General features: G+C 34.8%; 1 protein-coding gene across 1 annotated transcript in view; it reads left to right on the top strand.

Moving 5' to 3' along the window:
- Positions 1-20,494, top strand: part of PRPF40A (pre-mRNA processing factor 40 homolog A) — a 71,178-nt gene that overhangs the window by 40,701 nt on the left and 9,983 nt on the right. Inside the window, exons 6-16 of the mRNA XM_007934925.2 lie at positions 5,537-5,647; positions 8,016-8,136; positions 8,380-8,433; positions 10,194-10,218; positions 10,910-11,287; positions 13,203-13,311; positions 13,677-13,741; positions 14,522-14,686; positions 15,785-15,893; positions 16,812-16,962; positions 17,801-17,934. Of these exons, the coding sequence (XP_007933116.2) occupies positions 5,537-5,647; positions 8,016-8,136; positions 8,380-8,433; positions 10,194-10,218; positions 10,910-11,287; positions 13,203-13,311; positions 13,677-13,741; positions 14,522-14,686; positions 15,785-15,893; positions 16,812-16,962; positions 17,801-17,934 (1,422 nt within the window). The remainder of the gene's footprint in view (positions 1-5,536; positions 5,648-8,015; positions 8,137-8,379; positions 8,434-10,193; positions 10,219-10,909; positions 11,288-13,202; positions 13,312-13,676; positions 13,742-14,521; positions 14,687-15,784; positions 15,894-16,811; positions 16,963-17,800; positions 17,935-20,494) is intronic.

The following is a 20,494-nucleotide window of genomic DNA, read 5'->3' on the forward strand; positions in this document are numbered from 1 at the left end:
TTCTCATAACAGCCATTTACTGTCAGATTTTTTTATTGCTACATTATGTCAGTAATACAACTGATAAGACTTGCTGCAAGAACTCAGAGTAATTAACATTGAGGTTTAAAGTACTTTGCAGGCTTTTTTTCCCATTAACAGACAGTGTTGTACTTCAGGATATGTCTTCAAACGTTCTTTTTGACAATGACTGCAACACCATTCCTCCATGGTTTGTCATTGCTGGCATGTTGTTAAGTGCCATTGAGTTGATTCTGACTGAGAGTGACCCTGTGTACAGTAGAACGAAACACTGCCCAGTCCTGCCCATTGTTGCAGCCACTTTGTCAGTTTATGTAGTTGAGGGTCTTCCTCTTTTTCTCTGGCCCTCCACTTTACCAAGCATGATGCAGTTCTCTAGGGCCTGGTCCCTTCTGAAAACATGACCAAAATAGGTGAGATGAGGTCTGGCCATTCTTACTTGTAAAGAGTATTCCAGCTGTACTTCTTCCAGGATAGATTTGTTCTTCTGACAGTCCATGGTATTTTCAGTATCTTTGCCAACACAATTCAAATGCAATAATTCTTCTTTGGTCTTTCTTATTCACTCTCTGGCTTTCATATGCATATGTTGTTGTTAAATGCCCTCGAGTCAGACCCGACCCCAACTTGGGTTTCCGAGGCAGTATCACTACACCGCCAGCCTTCTGGTTAACAGTCAAATGCCTTAGGCACTATGCTACCAGAGCTCCCATATGCATATGAGACTATTGAAAATACCATGGCTTGGGTTTGGCAGCAAGAACCAAGTCACCACCGTATGACAGACTGATACTCAAATGTGGAAGGAAGAAATGATGAAGTAAAAGAGCTGAACATAATATTTCAAAAGGTGGCTTAAGGAAACAAAGTTAAGTCCAATGAATTGTGTGAGGACCTGGAGTTAGAAAATTAAAAGGGAAGAACTTGTTCAGCATTTCTCAAGCTGAAAGAACTGAAGAAAAAATTCAAGCTTTGAGTTGTAATGTTGAAGGATTTCTATGGGCAAAATAGTGAATAACATTGGAAGCATCAAAAGATGTAAGGCATACACAGTCATTGTACCAAAAAGTATTGGTCTGTATTCAGCCATTTCAGGAGATAGCATGTGATCAAGAACCTATTGTACTGACAGAAGTCCAAGCTATACTGAAGGTATTGGTGAAAAATAAGGCTGCAGGAATTGACAGAAAACTAAGAACAATTGAGATGTTTCAACAAACTAATGCAGCACTGGAAGCACTCATCTATGCCAAGAAATTTAGAAGACAGCTGACTGACCAACTGACTAGAAGAGATCCATATTTATGCCCATTGCAAAGAAAGGTAATCAAACAATGCAGATGTTATCAATCAGTATCATTAAAATCACATGAAAATAAACTTTTTGTAAAAATCATTCATAAATGAGATTTCAGCATTCTATAGAAAGGGAAGTGGTAGAAATTTAAGCAGAATTCAATAGAGAATGTGGGATTTCATTGCTGATGTCAGATGGATCTTGACTGAAAGCACAGAATACCAGAAAGTTGTTTACCTGTGTTTTATTGACTATGGAAAGGTATTTGACTGTGTAGATCATAAGTATGAATAACATTTGAAGAATGGGAGATCTAGAACATGGAATTGTGGTCACATGGAACCTGTACATAGACCAAGAGGCAGTTGTTTAGACAGAACACGGGGATACTGTGTGGTTTTAAATCAGGAAGGGTGTGTGTCAGTGTGACATCTTTTCACCATAGTTATTCAGTATGTGTGCTCAGCAAATAATCCATGAAGTTGGACTCTGTGAAGAAGAGTGCAACATCAGAATTTGAGGAAGACTACAATATGCAGGTGATACAACCTTACTTACTGAAAACAAAGATTTGAAACACTCACTGATGGAGATCAAGGATTTCAGCCTTCAGTGTGGATTACACCTCAACATAAAACAAAAATACTCACAATAGGACTGATAAGCAATATCATGATAGACGGAGAAAGGATTGAGGTTGTGAAGGATTTCATTTTACCTGGATCTTTATTCAGTGCCCATGGATGCAGCAGTCCGGAAACCGGGTGATATAATGTATTGCACAAATCTACAGCAAAAGAACTCTCTAAATTTTGTGTTAACAAAGATACCACTGAGGACCAAGGTGCGCCTGACCCAGGCTATGGTGTTTTCAGTAGCCCCATATGTATGTGAGAGCTGGACAGTGAATGAGGAAGACCCTAAAAGAATTGATGTATTTTGAATTATGGTGTTGGCAAAGAATAATGAATAAGCTATGGACTGCCAGAAGAACAAACAAATGTGTCCTGGAGGAAGTCCACCCAGAATGCTCCTTAGAAACAAGGGTACCTAGATCTCATCATCTCATGGCCTTTGGAGACATTATAAGGAGGTATTAGTCCTTGGAGAAGGACATCATGCTTGGAAAATAAGTCAGCAGAAAAGAGGAAGACTCTAAATTAGATGGATTGACACTGTAGCTGCAACAGTAGGCTCAAACCCAGTGATTGTGCAGATGGCTCAGGACTGTGCAGTGTTTCGTTGTGTTGTACATAGGGTCCCTGTGAGTCAGAACCAACTCAGTGGCCTCCACCAATAGCAATACCTAGAGGGTTATTAGGAGAATTAATTGAGAATTTAGTGCAAAGTACTTAGCACAGAGTCTGCTACAATAGGACCTGATTGAGCAGAAATTTATTTGGTAGGCTCTTCCTGAATATTGTGTACTTGAAATACTATTTCAGAGCTAAAATGTGGATTTTTTTTTCATTATCTAGTTATTAATGTTCCTGACTTTATTTTTCTTATGTGTAGAGTGGATGTAATGATCAAAATGCAGTGTAATATATTTATAAGACACAAATACATTAACGTAAAGTAAGTACTGAATTTCTTGCTATGTGTGTACTTCTCTCCCCTCCCTGTTATTTGACCAACTGTATATGGTCCCCTTTTCCTTCCACCACCTCATATTTCTAGTGAATGTAATCTATGAACTGGAAAGTTCAGGTGTGATTTTGAAAATTACAATAGGCCACTGCTTAGATTATGGAATCTTGAGGTGCTGTTGAGTTCATTAAAAGAAATACTACAAACTACAAATTATTTAATCCACCTTAGCACCATTTAACTTTGAAATAAAACATTGCCTGTACAACTTAACATATATTTGAAATTATCTAACTCTCTTGCTTTGCTATGGAGAAATCTGTTCTGTAAATAGTCACGTCAGATGGCTTACCGAATTTCTTAAGAGGAGCCAATTACTCTGTTTTAAAACAGCTCAAATTTTATAAACCTCTTTCTTCAGATTCAAATGACTTTCTATCATTCTTTTAGCTCTAGTATACTTTTCAAAAGTTACAGGAAATAAGCATCTTACTTCATCTACTTAATTTTTATAATCACGTAGATTTTAATCCATCTTAAGTCATCTTTTCTTGGTTTTCTCTGCACATTTTCTAAATATTCCTTAAATTAACTAATTTTCAATTAGCGTATTTTATTTCACATATGTAAAATCTCTGAAATTGATATTTATTTTTAATACATGGTATGTTGTGATCTCTGATATCTAGGCAGCAGTTACGGTGTAGTTTGTGCCTTGTTGTTGTTGTGTGCCGTCGAGTCAGACCTGACTCATAGCGACCCCTCCTTGGGTTTCCGAGGCAGTATCACTATGGAAGTAGATTGCCCCATCTTCCTTCCAAGGAGTGGCAGTGGATTTGAACTGCCAGCCTTCTGGTTAGCAGTCAAGTGCCTTAGGCACTACGTTGCCTTAGTGAACAGCAAAAGTGCCAATATCTGAAAAGTGGATGGATGTCCGTGGGTTCAAAGAAAATCCTGCTAAATCTGTTAGGGATAAGATGATGATGCTGGCAATGGGATAAGATGTGTTTTACCACATCTCTAAATCAGAAGTCACATGTAAAAAGTAGATCAGCTATTCCTCGGCTAAGTTGATAAAACCAGAATGAAAGATATGTCAGCTTTAAATAACTACAACTTGAGTTAAGAACTAGTATCATTTCTTTTTAGTTGTTTTATGGTAGCATAGTGGCTAAGGCACTTGACTGCTAACCAGACGGCTGGCGGTTCAAACCCACTAGCCACTCCTCGGAAGGAAGGTTGGGCAATCCTACTTCCGTAGTGATACTGCCTCGGAAACCCAAGGAGGGGTCGCTATGAGTCAGGTCTGACTCGACGGCACATAACAACAACAACATGGTTCTTAAGCAAAGTGCTTCATTACCAACGTTCTTTATGCCAAAGAGGATGATACAGCATGGAATATAAAGGGCTTCAATGATTCTGAATCAAAACATAGGCTCAATGTGAAGACTATTTAAGGAATATCCAAACTATAAACCTCTATAGGACAGGGTAGAACTGCCCCATCATGGGTTAGCAGCTGAGCACTTAACTACTGTGCCACCAACGTTCCTTATTTAAGGAATAGTAAAACTAAAAAGTAAAATTTGAATGGTAAAAATATTCATGTGATAGTTGAGAATGACTTTATTTTTGCTTTCTTAGAAGTGTGTAAAATAACATTGTGTCTTAGATTTGAAAATGTATGGCTATCTTTATAACCCTCCTCCAAGCACACTTCAGTTTGCTACCATCTGAAAAATCTTGTGCCCAGAACTGGACCCAGTACCTTGATCTCATCCATTAATTCATTTTTTTATGATACCTTATAAAATTCTTAACTAGCTTTGGTTTAATTCATGTCTGTTGATGTCTGAGGTTCTTGGTATGTTTCTGTTGGACCCTTGATTAAGAGTGAATTTATATTCTGTGATTGGTTCCACACCAGCCTTTATCTCACCCATCTCGTTTTGAGGCACTTGGATTCACAGTTTTTCCTCCTTAAATTTTATCTTTTTGACTTTTAAACATTGGTTATGTCATTCAGAAACCATTCTTTTATTTGACAACTGTGTCTTATGGCATACCATTTTAGAGCTTTATTCACGTTGATGTAGATAATCTAAGACTAGATAGAAAAGAGATATCCTAAAATTCGAATTGATCCAAGATGCTTTTGAAATACTTTTTAAATGCATATAGTCACAGACTTAGAACATACTCAAGTTATGATGAATTGCCCTTGTAATTGTCTGTTTTTGTACATCTTATCGTTAGTGATATGTGTATATTAAAGTAGATACCTCAGTAATTTTATATGTAATGCTTCCAACACCCAGAGACAAAGATCAGATTTATAAACATGCTCAAAGGCAATGCTAATGAAAACTGAAAAAAGAAGAGATTCTACTTTGGAACCATCTTGTTGTAGGGTTGTCAGATGGAACCCCATTGTTAATCTGGGACTACTTGTATTCTGTTTTACAGTTTCTTAGTAGTATTGATGGATAGTTCTCAATGGCTTAAACTGTCAAAATATGCCTATTTAATACTTTTTTTCATATATTTATTGCTTTGAAACTAATACTGATATTCACTGTCACACTGTTACATAATTTAAATTTTTTGTTACTGTTTTTCCTTAAGAAATCAATGTGGACTGAACATAAGTCACCTGATGGAAGGACTTACTATTACAATACTGAAACAAAGCAGTCTACTTGGGAGAAACCTGATGATCTTAAAACACCTGCTGAGGTAAAATTTTGAAGCCTGGAAATGAGGGACTATTGATAAGCTTAGGACGTTATTTATTTATTTATTTACTTACGTATTTTACTGATTTCGTGGATCTTTAACTATCTAAGGAGTAGTACTACTTATATCCCAGAATATTGTACTGTAAAAACATTCAGAGGGAAAGACAGTTAATATAGTCACATCATTCAACCAGAAAATAAAAGTCATTACCTTCTATAAAACATACAAAAACAAATTCCCTGTCATCCAAGTCAATTCCAACTCATAGTGACCCACTTTGGGTTTCTGAGGCAGTAAATCTTTATGGAAGTAGATTGCCCAGTTTTCCTTCTGTGTAGTAGCTGGTGGCTTTAAACCACCCACCTTCTGGTTAACCAGTCAAATGGCTTAGGTAGGCACTATGTCACCAGAGCTGTAACTATAATAGACATACTAATAGTATTTATTGATTTTCCCCTGGTCAGTAACCTTTGTAGGGTTCAGTCAGTTTGAGAAAGGTCATTTAAAAAATTGGGGGCTGGGGAGTCACTGTCTTTTCCTTGCCCTTTATTTTTTTAAGTCACATTCAGATTTTTTCCCTCTTTATAGCAAAACCTTAGTGATTTCAAGAGATGTTAGGATTCTACTAGTCCTTAAAAATTTCCAACAGGAGTGGTTGAATAGAGATGAAATGGCATTATCCACAAATACTTTCTTCTCTTCAAGGGGAAAATTAATGTCTGTCTCTGCTGAAAATGCCACCCCAGAAATACGTGTATCTCGTTTCATCTTGCGAATTTTACCATTTAAAATATACATATATGGAAGTAAAAATTAAAGTTGAATGGATAAACTGAGTAAGCATTATTGCATGTGGTTTAAATAGGAACTCTAGAGTGCTAAGAATTGAGATGGCACTCAAAGCTATACAAATATGCATCACTTAACATCTTTTCAGGCAATGTCCATCCCCATATGTGTGTGATTTTATAAGGTTAAAATAGAGTTCTGAAATCCTGATTAGATAGTGGGATGTAGCAGACATACTTTCCTAAGTACTGAGATCCAGAGATCTAGTTTGGCTTTCCGGGTTTTGCTTCATTCCCAGCCCTGGGACAGCAGGGAGAGTGGTTTCCGGTGTCCACTCATGGCTACCTGTCCCACGTCACTTGGCTCAGGCAGGGACGGTGTAGATGTCGTCAGAGCCACCAAGGGAGATGCCCCACCAAGGCTACTGTTTCCCTCAGCCCGAGTGCCCAGCATCTGATGTCTGGGTCTGAGGCCACAGCTCCTGAGCGGTGCGATCTGCAGTAGTGGTAAGAAGAATAGGAAAGTCCGGCTAGATGGATGGCAGTGCATGTGGCGGCAGGCGGGCAAGGGTGGGGCACGGCTCTTGGAGACCAGATGGCAACCACATCCCCAAGCGTGGCAGTGGCTTGGATTCTGGGCTGACTGGTGACTGTCTTGTGCCCCTCTCTTCTGTGTGTATAATCTGGTATTTACTCAGTATCCAAATCAAATAGCGTCCTGTTTCACAGAATATGTTGTGGACATTAAGCGAAGCATAATTTGTAGTTAAAGTTTGTATGTAGCTGATAGTACATTTATCTCATTACGACTTGTAGACAGTGACACTTCTGTCCTCCAAAATACTCTGTCTAGATTCTAATTTTAAGTTAGTTTATAATAAATAACATTTGTCATGAAACTGAAAAGAAGAATTATTAAACCAGCTTCTGATTGCCCCTAAATTTTGTTTTTCCTCCTTGTATTAGATAATTGTGGATGGTAATTTTTACCTTCCAAAAAACAAATCCACTGCCCGTGAGCCCATTCTGACTCTTGGTGACCCTCTAGGACAGAGTAGAACTACCCCATAGGATTTTGAAGACTGTAAATATTTACAGAAGCAGACTGCCTTGTCATTCTCCCACGGAGTGGCTGGTGGGTTTGAACCACCAACCTTTTGGTTAGCAGCCCAATGCTTTAACTGCAGCACCACCAGACTCCTTCTCTTTACCTACAGTGAGGTATAAATGATAAGAGCAAACAGGCTTTGAAATTCAGGTGGGCCTGGTTTTGAATCTTCGCTCTGCTCCTTAGCAATTTACCTTATCTTTTTAAGTTACTTTAATCTCTTTAAGTTCTGGTCTGTAGAATTGGAATAATAGCATAAGATTTATAGGATTATTATAAAGATTAACTAATACTCAAATGACACAACAGAGTACTTAGTATGTATTCACTAACTGACAGCTTATATTATGACCATCATCTCACAAGTTTTAGAATTACATAGGTTGATAATAAATAATGAAATAGTGATGTGATTGGTCAGTGATGCTTAATACATTACTATTAATTGAAGGCTTTTATTTCCTTTCAGCAATTGTTATCTAAATGTCCCTGGAAGGAGTACAAATCTGACTCTGGAAAGCCTTACTATTATAATTCTCAAACAAAAGAATCCCGTTGGGCCAAGCCTAAAGAACTTGAGGATCTTGAAGGTAAAACGAGGTTTAAAAAAAAAAAATTACGTAATTTTTTTTTTTTAACATCTGTTAAGTCATTCATATTAAAACAGTCATTCCTAAATAGGATTGTACAAAGACCTTATTTTTTTAAATAAAATGATTCAAACATTTTAAATTGTGTAACGGTTTTATGGGCTCTTATTTTGATGTTGCTCTAGATCTCAGTTCTATAGATTTTAAATAGATTTTTATTTGATTTGATTCCACTGAAACTAGGATACCAGAATACCATTGTTGCTGGAAGTCTTATTACAAAATCAAACCTGCATGGTGAGCTGCTTTGATAATTCATTTTCTGTCTTTTTTTTTTTTAACATTTTTAGAGTATGTCAGTAATGTTCACTAACCATGACTGGATAAATCTGCAAGGAAAAATCTCTTAATTCAAAGAATTTTTTCATTTAGGGTTATATTATAAATGAGCTTGTACATTTTAAAGTTTTTGGGAAAAAAATCTATCATCATTTATCACTAGAAAATTGAACAAGGACTTCACTTAAAATATTTCTAAATACAGCTGTCTGTTGGTACATAAATGGAACATGTGAGTCAATTCCATTTTATGGGTAACAGATAGTGGAAAACCTTGAATACTTATAGGCTTAAATTTTCTTACTATGTGGTCAGACCGTTCATTTAATGCTGATTTTGTTTTAGTATAGCATTGATATGTATGTTTATAGAAAAATTAAGATAAACAATTACAATGCCACACTTATAAAGAGAGAATTTTTCATCCTCCTCAACTATTCGGAATACCCCTGAAATTCTAGAAATACTTAGGTAATAAACCCCAGAGATTAAAATCAAAGCAGAAATAATAAGAATTGAGAATTTAGTTCTTTTACTCTCTTTTCTATTAGTGTCTACTATCACAAACTGTATCAGATTAAAAGTAACAGAAGCTAATAAAGTAGGCAGCAGTGTGGAATGGTGTCCCAAAGGAAGGAAAGAATAAACATTTTACGAAGACACTGAAGCCTAAATCCATTTAATTTTTCCCTGTGTGACCTCATTAATTTATATCAGAAATGTATTAATTTATATTGATAATAACCCCTTAAGTAGTATGTATTGTCAGTCATCCTAAACAGAATCTCAGAAATGTTTTCCTTTAAAGGAGGATAAGATTTTTTTAAATATTTCCATAAAGTTAAGCTTATAATACTATCACTTAAATGGAGTACTTAATTCCTAATGGTGATGAATAAATGGTATGTTTTGTTACCCCTGAAGAAAAATTTAAGTAGATTGAAACTTGCAGTATTGAAGGCACATTTTTAACTCAATTTATTTTTAAATGATCTCTGGTAGCATAGTGCCTAAGACATTTTACTGCTAACCAGAAGGCTGGCCGTTCAAACCTACCAGCCACTCCTCGGAAGGGAGTTAGGACAATCTATTTCTGTAGTGATATCGCCTCAGAAACCCAAGGCGAGGTCGCTATGAGTTGGGTCCGACTCAAAGGCACATAACGACAACATCTAGCATTTGCAAATAAATTTTGTAGATAAGTTGATGTTCAGTTTATTCATTTCCTAAGTATCAAGCTCATTTTTGATATACCCCTACTACAAAATAGTTGGTATGCATAACAATCTATTTGTCAATCCTAGTATACATGTGTTTGAATTTCATGATACAAAGTTTGATCCCATTTTTTATTTAACTTTTTTTTTTTAATATGAAACTAGTCACATCCCTGGAGAAAATAACATTTTATTCCAGAGTTATGCAGATGTGTTCAGGCAGTTTTTGCAGTAGTCATCAGCCTTTGGGAAACTAGTAATGTGGGGAAAGCTTTTTTTAATAACTATCCTTGTCTAAATTTATTCTCATTGTTTAATTGCTGCCCTGGAACTTTGGAGCAAGCATTCATTCTATAAAAGTGATACTCTTGTTTTTTAAGTGCTGTAAACTAAATCTTACTATATGGTACTTTCTTTATCTCCTTTTAAATTTTTTTTTTTTTTCAGTGATTATAATTTAAAATCTTACAGTAGTTGACTTCTCTGTTTTTTCTTTAATAGCAATGATCAAAGCTGAAGAAAGCAGGTAAGCATTTTTGGACATCAGTATAGATTTAAAAATGTGGGCCTCCTAGAATAACCTTGTTCTAGCTGTCTCTTTGCTTCATGGTATAAATAGCATTTAACATTATGTTTTTGTCTTTGTAGTTCTATTGAAGTGCATATAGGAGAGGGATGTTTGTTCAAGATACACAAAAGAGTTATTACACAATAGTGTAATGTAATCAGATTGATTGGACATTTTGTAAATGAAGATAATATTGGACTTTTGGAAATGGAGACTGTTGCATGATTACCTGTCATGCTTTATTTATCATCAGTGTTTGCTGAATTAAGTCAGAGTAGTAAGTTTCAAAGGAGCTCTGGTGGTGCAGTGCTTTAAAGTATTTGTTAACCAGAAAGTTGGCGGTTCCAACCCACTAGCCACTGCATGGAAGAATGGGCAGTCTACTTCTGTAAAGATATACCACGTTGGAAACCCAGTGGGTGTTGCTATGAGTCGGAATCAACTCGATGGCAGTGGGTTTGGTTTTGGGTTTCAATGTAGTTTCACTTTGGTTTTAATCTTTTTGAATGGCTTCATAGTTGGGCAGCACTGACTTTTTTGCTTTCACTCTCCATAATTTCTCTTAGTTGATTTTATAATATTTAAGATCTAACTTTATTTTACTTTGTGATTATAATAATAAAATACAGTTTTCTCTTTTTATCTATAGTAAGCAAGAAGAGTCCACTACTACATCAACAGCCCCAGTTCCTACAACAGAAATTCAGACTACAATGAGCACTATGGCTGCTGCAGAAGCAGCAGCTGCTGTTGTTGCAGCAGCAGCTGCAGCTGCTGCTGCTGCTGCAGCAGCCAATGCCAATGCTTCTACTTCTACTCCTAATACTGTCAGTGGAAGTGTACCGGTTGTTCCTGAGCCTGAAGTTACTTCCATTGTTGCTACTGTTGTAGATAATGAAAATACAGTAACTATTTCAACTGAAGAACAAGCACAACTTACTAGTAGTACCCCTGCTGTTCAAGAGCAAAGTATTGAAGTATCCAGTAATACAGGAGATGAAACATCTAAGCAGGAAACTATAGCTGAGTAAGTTTAGTAACTTATCTACTGAAAAATCATTTGCCAGTGTAGTTAGTGGGCATTAAGTGTTTAAATATATTTTGTGAGTCAGAACTCATACCTGTAGATAAAGTACCATTTTTGAACTGAATTTTGTTGAATCTCACCACCAACTGCTATAGAAGTAATGAACTGAATTTTTTGGATAAGGCTATGGTGGAGTGAGGTAAGTTAGGCACAGATTTAAAGAGATGCCATAAATCTCAGTAACCAAGATTCATACTATTTAAATGCAATATTTTAAGTCAAAATTAATGCAGAAACTGATTAACAGAATACCAAAATTTTAAGAAAGGCTCTGTATTACTGATTTTTCTTCTCCTTTTTCTTCCTTTGCCTCAATCTCCAGTATGTCTTAGTACAGCACTGCTAGGAAATGCTATAGTTTGGTGTAGAACAAACAGATCAGCTTTGTAAGTTAAGGAAGCCCTGCAAAACAGAGTACCAGAATTGTTTTATTTCTTCCTTGATAATTGGTGTTTTCTGGTTTTTTATTTCCTACAAATGAATGGGAAAAAAATATAAATGGTTTTGTAGAGAAATTGATTAAGGCTTAAAAAAAAATGGAAATTAACCAAAAAAGAAATGTGGTTGTCCAGTAAATATATGTAAAGTTACTTGGTTATAATAACTTAAAGATAAAATAATCATACCTTGATTATCTTTCTACCATTTGTGCAAAAATAAATAACAAGGTATAGGAAAACTCATATCATTACACTAAATTCTTACAGCTTTTAATAAGGCACGATAACTATCTCTAAAATTCAGTTTGCATGTACATGAATAACCCATGATTATAGGGTTATACTTTATCCAGCTATAAACTGTGTGGTTGTGTTCTATTTTAATATTCACATATATACAAATTAAAATATTAACTGTGATCTCAAGAGCCAAACTTGATCATTTGTCTTAATATTTAAGCACATTGTCTTCATTTCCCACCCTCCTCTGTGTTCTTCTGTTGTTTCTCTTACGGAAATTTCCTAAAGCCAAAATAGTGTCATAATTTTTTTTTGTTAAGAAGTTATAAAAAGAAATCTAGATGACATCCTTAAATATGTAAGAAAGAAATTATCAACATTTTGTTAAAGCATGCTCATTTTCAGGTATTAAAAATTTATATATATATGTACACATATATATATATGAGAGACATCTGCATTGACAGAGATATATATCCATGTGATGACATGGTGCTATTTTATTATATATATATGCGTATATTAAATTGTTTTATAACACATTTAGGTTTTTAGAATAATCTTTTACATTGTTTCAAACTTAATCTTTTTTCACAATTGTTTTTCATAATTTTAACAAATGTATCTTCTTTTTTCCTTCATAGCATTTCATTTTTAAGAATTTTCCCATGCTTTTATATAAACTTTACAAAAGTCAAATAGTAACTACTTTTGGTTTCATGAGTTACAGTTTCTGTCATAGCTCCTCAACTCTGCTGTGGTATCTCTAAGTTAGCCGTAAATAGTAGGAAAGCAAATATAAGTTCAGTGAAACAACATTTACAAGAATGACTTTGATTTAGATTGATCTCTACATCATTTTTATATTCATTCATCTTTGCCCAAATGCTTGGCTTAGTGAGCCATTTAAAAGTACTAAATGATGGACTACTGAAATTAAATGTTACAGCAACACAGGGCCTTAAATGACAGTTGCAGAAAAATTATGTATTACCTTTTTATTTATTTATTTGTTGTTACTCAGGTATGTGTTTAGTGCTCATGTAAGGATTTCATTCTAAAATGATCAAATTTTAGTTCAGTATCAAACATTTAAATAATGATGAATAAAACCATTATTAAATGAGGCAAATATTTATTTAAATGATGACTAACATGTTTACATTTCTCTCTAGTTTTACTCCCAAAAAGGAAGAAGAAGAAAGTCAACCAGCAAAAAAAACATACACTTGGAATACAAAGGAAGAGGCAAAGCAAGCCTTTAAAGAATTATTGAAAGAAAAGGTATTATTATAATCAACATGTTGGTGGCTTTATTTAAAATACTAATCTCATGAACTGTTTGTAACGAACTAAAAATGAACTTAAATTTGTCTTATTCTCTTGAAGAACATTTTTGAGCCTGACTTTCAACAAAACAACAACAAAAAAAGCTGTTCTGTACAAAGTACTACACAATTTCCACTTCAGTATTTGATGAGGTTTTTTTTATACATAATAATTGTCTTAATTGTTAATCTAAAAGAATATTCAAATTCCTGCAAAGAGAGGTGCTTGGTGTTTGCAGTGAGTATTATACTGTGTTCCCTGTGGTATAACTTCAATTACATTTAAGTGAAGTACTGATTTTTTATTTAAATGGTTTTCAGCGAGTACCATCTAATGCTTCATGGGAGCAAGCTATGAAAATGATCATTAATGATCCACGATACAGGTAATACTTTAACTTTTTATTGGCTTTTCACTGTAAGTGTAGCATGCCGGTAAATTCAAAATTGTGTCCAATTATATGACTCTTAACCCTCATTAGCGCCTTTTTTGTTTGTTTTATGTTTGCTATAAACCAAAAGAGCCTTTACAAAAAAATTTTGAACAGATACAGGTTTACAAAAATATTGTACTAAAAGTAGAGTTCCCATATAGCCACTCTAGCCCTTACAGACTGTTTTTAACATATTATATTTGTTTGTATATTTGATAGCTGATGAAGTAATATTGATAAATGACTATTAACTAAAATCTGTAGTTTTTATTAGAGTTCACTTTGTGTTCCACTGTGAATTTTGACAAATGCATACTGTAATGTATAATAGTGTAATAGCTCCACTGCCTTGTCAAGCCCTGTGTTGTTCCACCTATTCATCCCATCCCTCCTTTCCGCAAACACCTCACAACCACTGATCTTCTTTTTAATGTTTCTACAGTCTTGCCTTTTCCAGAAAATCAAAATAGTTGAAATTATACAATATGTAGCTTTTTACCAGATTGACTACTTCCACAAAAGCCTTTTAAAAATTTTTTAATAATATAAGCACCCTGATATAGATGAAATTCAAATTATTTTTAAAGTAGAAATGACTATCTAGAACCCCTTTTTAACTTGTTTCTGCAATTTTCTTATTTATGCATTAAAAATTTGCAGTGCCTTTTGAAACACTAACATTTTTTTATCCTGCCTTCGTTTACTCTGAAACCATATTTTTCTATTATTTAGTGCGTTAGCAAAGTTGAGTGAAAAAAAACAGGCCTTTAATGCTTACAAAGTCCAGACTGAGAAAGAAGAAAAAGAGGAAGCACGATCAAAATACAAAGAGGCTAAAGAATCCTTTCAGCGTTTTCTTGAAAATCATGAAAAAATGACTTCTACAACCAGATACAAGTAAGATTTCTAGTGATGTATGGAGTTTGTTTACTGTGTTTTTTCTGTGTAATACTTTCTGCCAAATGCAATAACTGACCCAAAGTAGATGTTCATTAAATACAGATAATTGTGAATGTGCTGTTTCATAATGTGGAAGCTAAATCAGTAGTTGAATGTAACTTGTGACTTATTATTTGTCAGGAACTAAAAGGAAGACTGGATGTAATAATAAAACTGACTGATTTCCTTCTACTTAAGAATAGAAATTTTTGATACTTATTGAATAGAAATTGTCTGTTTATTAAGTATATTTTAAAAACTTCTGTTTGGCTGTTTATTAAGCATATTTTAAAAACTTAAGTTTATGTTAACATTCTTAATTTTAGTGTGATTTATTTAAAAATGCATAATTCAATAATAAAATTTTGCAGTGATTTTTAAGCTCATTTTTCCTACTTTATTTTTCTCACTCTTCCAGAAGAGCCTTGTTGGAATACTCATTTTTCTTTCTTTGAAGACTTATTTCTTTAAATAGTCCTATTTTATATATTAACTAGATTTCTGGTAACTTTTTACATTCTGTAAATTTAATCTCATGGGAAGTTTGATAGTCACTGTAACTACCTTAAAAAATAGGAGTCGTCGAGGACTTAACAAGACCTCTTACTGGTGATTAAGCGATAGAATTCTTACCTTGCCATGTGGAAGACCCAGTTCAATTCCTAGCCAGTACATCTCACATGTATCACCCATCTATCATTTGAGGCTGTCATGTTGCTATGATGCTGAATGTGTTTCCGTGGCGCTTTCACACTAAGACAAGGAGAAAAGGCCTGGTGAGCTACTTCTGAAAATCAGCTAATGAAAGCCCTATGGATCATAATGGTCTGAACTGCAACCACTCACATAAGGATGGTGGAGGAGTAGGGAGAATTTCATTCTGTCATGTGTAGGATTGCTATGAGTCTATCTCCCACTTGATGGCAGCTAACAACTGGAGTACAAAACATTGCCCAGTGGTCCTCTCTTAGGAGAAATGGAGGCCTAAGCTGTTTTATGTTCTTTCCTATTTAAGTTAGTCTTTACTGTTTAAGATAACATTTAATTTTTTAACAGAAAAGCAGAGCAAATGTTTGGAGAGATGGATGTCTGGAATGCAATATCAGAACGCGACCGTCTTGAAATCTATGAAGATGTTTTGTTCTTTCTTTCAAAAAAAGAAAAGGTGTGATTCATTCTCAGTCGTTATTTATATGTAAATGTTCATTTTGATTAGGATTTGTTTTAAAACATGTTCATTTTTGTGTTTAGTTTATCCAATTTATGTAGTACAACATATTTATTTATTAGAAGTTAGATTTAAAGATGGAATGAAGAGTTCCTGTGATAATTTATCCCTCTCAATCCAGCATAATAAGTAGTGATGTAGACTGGTAAGTACTGGTTTACCCAACTATTACTCAAATTGTTGTTGATTGGCTGTCTTATTATCCTGTGTTTAAGAACATATATAAATGCTACTGTTATTATCAAGGAGCTCTTGGTGGCTTAGTGGTTAAGTGTTCAGCTACTAACCAAAAAAAAAGTGCCGGTTTGAACTTACTAGCTGCTCTGTGGGAGAAAAGACCAGGCTATCTGCTCTCATAAAGATTATAGTCTAGGAAACCCATGGGTCAGTTCTACTCTGTCTTTTAGGGCCACTAGGAGTTGGGATCAACTTTGACAGCACATCATAACAGCATAGTTGTTATCAACAGTTTTAACATAGCTGAAGACCATTCAAGATCTTAGCACTTACTCACTATTGTCATTTGCCTGAAGAAACTTCAGTTATACACTGTGACAATAATGCATAGTACTGGGAAAAGAGAGAGTTTTAAGGTTTATGGAGTGGGAAAAAAAACAAAACAAATCATGATTTCCAGATTCTGGCTTTAGAAGGCAGAGGTGAGAAATGGAAGGTAAGAATGAAGTCAAGCAATTAAGCCAGAATATTGGCAAGGTGTAAATAGTGTTGGCACTTAAACTAAATAATATTTGAAATTTGCCGATGAGTTAGATTGTAAAGAAGTCATTGGTAATTGCAATTCAGATATCACCGTTTCTTTGAACTTTAAAAAGTATGTTCTTCCTTACATTTTAGGAACAAGCAAAGCAGTTGCGCAAGAGAAATTGGGAAGCCTTAAAAAATATCCTTGACAACATGGCTAACGTAACATACTCTACTACTTGGTCTGAAGCCCAGCAGTATCTGATGGATAATCCAACTTTTGCAGAAGATGAAGAGTTACAGAGTAAGAGTAATGACTAAATGGGAAGAACATTTCTAAACAAAGTTCTCCAGCAGCAAAGAATTACTCCCACTTTATATATGAGATACTTATCTGAATTTTATAGAGTTATTTGTCCACTTCTGGAAGAGTATGGTGTTTGCTTTGCTTCCTAATAGTATATTTTTTTCTAATTGAATTTTACTCAGGATAAAATAATTTTTCCAGAAATCTACCTTAGCTTTATCGGATGATCCTTGAAATTGTTGATCATACCCATCAAACCCAAAACTGTGCTTTACCATTTGTATGTAACTTGGTAAGAACGAAATCAGTTACCATGTTACACTTACACTGTCTTCTCAATGTAATAATTTTAATTAGAGATTTGCCAAAAACAAAAAAATGACTTAGGATTATCTTATTCTAGATTTCCTCAAGGACTTTTTCTGACTTTTACATAGTTGGTTTTTTGGAAATTTTGGCTTTCTTGGCTTACCATCTCAAAAATCATGTTTCAGTAGATATGGGGTAGGGCTAAGAAAACTCAGTTTTGAAAAGCTCCTTGGGTAATTTTGGTATCGTTTATAGATTTTTATTATAGCAATTTTATTTTCATTAATTATGTTATATGCATGCTTTGGCTTCTTCCTAAGTTTCAGAGTTATCTTTTAATGAGTCTTTGACATTTTCCTCAAAACTTTCCTATTAGATAATTTATACATCGTATTTGAAATTAAATATGATTCCTTTTGAAAGGTGAATCTGAATTTTATAGAGAGTTAACGTGAATATTCAAACTTCTTTCCTTACTGATAATTGAGATTAAAAAAATTTTTTTTTTAAACAAAAAACACTTTAGACATGGACAAAGAAGATGCATTAATTTGCTTTGAAGAACACATTCGAGCTTTAGAAAAGGAAGAAGAAGAAGAAAAGCAGAAGAGCTTGCTGAGAGAAAGGAGACGACAGCGTAAAAATAGGGAGTCTTTTCAGGTGATGAAAATATCTTTTTTTGTCTTTTTTTTTTAATATACTTACTGAACCTGAACCTGTATATAAATGATTTGGAGATCCCTCTTCCCTGATTTCTTGACCTAGGCTTTGTGGAGGATCCATACACATTTAACTCTTAAATTCTATAATTAGTTATGAAATCACTTAGGAGAAAGTCATTTTAAGCAGGGGAACCTAGAAGACTAGCAAATACTGGTATTGCTAGATGACGTTTCTTTTGGAAAAGACAAATAGCATGACGGAATGCTATGAACAAGATATGTGTGATAGGTCATTAGTAGTAGATATTTAGGATTGTTGTGGTATAGTTTGGGCTGAGCCATAATTCTTAAACATCCATCATACTTAGGAACTGGATATCTGCTCTCTGTATAGGCTAGTGACTCATTTTTGCCCACAAGGATCTTTCTTTATTCCCTCATTAATGGAGAATATCCTGGAGCAATGAATTTTATATGTCAACAGACTGTTTTATTTCTTGCCCATTTTAGTAATTGTAATAGCAGTCAGAGTTCATTGACTGCTGTGTTACGCATTTTACATTTGTAATCTCTTAATTTTTATAATACCCTTAGCTCACAAGATGTAGATACTTTTTTTTTTTTTTTTTTTGCTAGCTCCATTGCATAGATAAGAAAACTACCCAAATTCAGTATGTACTGAATTTGAATTTGCAGTCTTGGTTATAGCTTCTCTTCCATTAACCCCACTATATTAGGATGAAGGCTACATTTGGGGAGTTAAGTAACAAAGAATTGTATTTCTTTGAATGACAGTCTGTTTAGTCTAGGTTTGACTGACTATCTAGACCATTGGAGCCATACTCTAGTTAATCTTAGATCCTGACCGCTAAACCTACTGCAGTTGAATTGATTTTGACTCATAGCGACCCTGTAGGAAAGAGTAGAGCTGCCCTATAGGGTTTCCAAGATTGTAAATCTTTAAAGAAGCAGACTTCACATCTTTCTCCTGCATTCCCTAAGATTGTTGCTGTTGTTGTTACGTGCCGTTGAGTCGGACCCAACTCATAGCGACCCCTCCTTAGGTTTCCAAGGCAGTATCACTACAGAAGTAGATTGCCCAACCTTCCTTCCGAGGAGTGGCTGGTGGGTTTGAAGCACCAATCTCCTAAGATAGTAGTTCTCAAAATTAAGGGTGCATCATAACCATCTGGAAGACCTTTTTTTTTAAAAAAAACCTCTCTTCGTTATGCCAAAGATCACTAACTATCTTAAGTACCACAACCAATAGCATTCCTCAGCCCATAAGAACTTAGTCTTTGCTATTCTTGGTGAGTTCCTCTATTTCAGTGATTTCTTAAAGAAGCATTTGTGGGATTATTAGGCCCTATTCCCAGAATTGGGGTATGAGAATTTGCATTGTAACGAATTTACCGATGATCCTGATGCTGTTGAACCACACTTTGAGAACCAGTGTTAGGGCATTATCTTTGTCTGTGCACTTAGACGTGGTTTCCCCATGATCACATTTTATCCTGGAGGAACTTGAAAGAGCAGTTATTTTTTTATTATAATTATTTTATTTTTATTTTTAAGAGCAGTTATTTTTAAAGCCAGTGATAGATAAGTTCTACTCACTTCCTTCACTCATACTCCACTGATGAAAATTCAGTCACATTACCACAACTAGCTATAATGGAGGTTAGAAAACCTACCTTTTAGCTAAGTAGCCATGTTCTCAGGAAGAAGAGAGAACAGAGTTCTAAGAGCACAATTTGTCCTGAAACCATTGAGCTTTGATTTTCCCTAAAACAGACCTATAGCAGGAAATCCGAGTCACAGAAAATACACAAGCAGAATGTTAATACTGGGGATGGAAAATGTGGAGGAGAAATACATATATAAAGGCCACACATGAGTCTACATAGGTAATAACTAAACCTAAAATATGATTTTAAATCGGATTGGTTTGTGTCTGGCATGATTTTAATTACTATTGACATAAATTGTTTTAGCATATTGAGTTAATCAAACCAAACTCACTGCTGTCGAGTCAATTTCGACTCATAGCAACCCCTCCTTGGGTTTCCGAGGCAGTATCTCTACAGAAGTAGATGGCCCACTCTTCCTTCCAAAAAGTGGCTGGTGCATTAGAACCGCCAACCTTCCAGTTACCAGTCATATGCATTAGGCACTGTACCACCAGAGCTCCTATTGAATTAATAATGGTTCATATATTCAGCCCATTAACTTAGAACGTCTTTAAAATGAATTAAGAGAATTGAGATTTACAAAAAAGGTCAGAATTCAGATTTGATATAAAAGGTCATGAATGGGGGAGGAACTTCCTCAGTGACAGTAATTATGTTGATCTCTGTTTTTATTAAGTACTCTAAACTAAATAATATTAATAAATACTTGTCATATCTCAGACAAGGGAACTGGATTTGAATTCATACCCAGACTGGAAAGGAATGGATAAAAGGCTGTTAAAGGAGAACCAGGGAAAAGGGTAGCATCTTAGAATCAAAAATGGAATATTAAGGTAGAGGAGCTGTTTTCAATATATATTCCCCCAA

Source organism: Orycteropus afer, unplaced genomic scaffold, assembly GCF_000298275.1.
Source record: "Orycteropus afer afer isolate SDZICR_OR568_19922 unplaced genomic scaffold, OryAfe1.0 scaffold00023, whole genome shotgun sequence".
In the NCBI taxonomy this organism is placed as follows: domain Eukaryota; kingdom Metazoa; phylum Chordata; class Mammalia; order Tubulidentata; family Orycteropodidae; genus Orycteropus; species Orycteropus afer.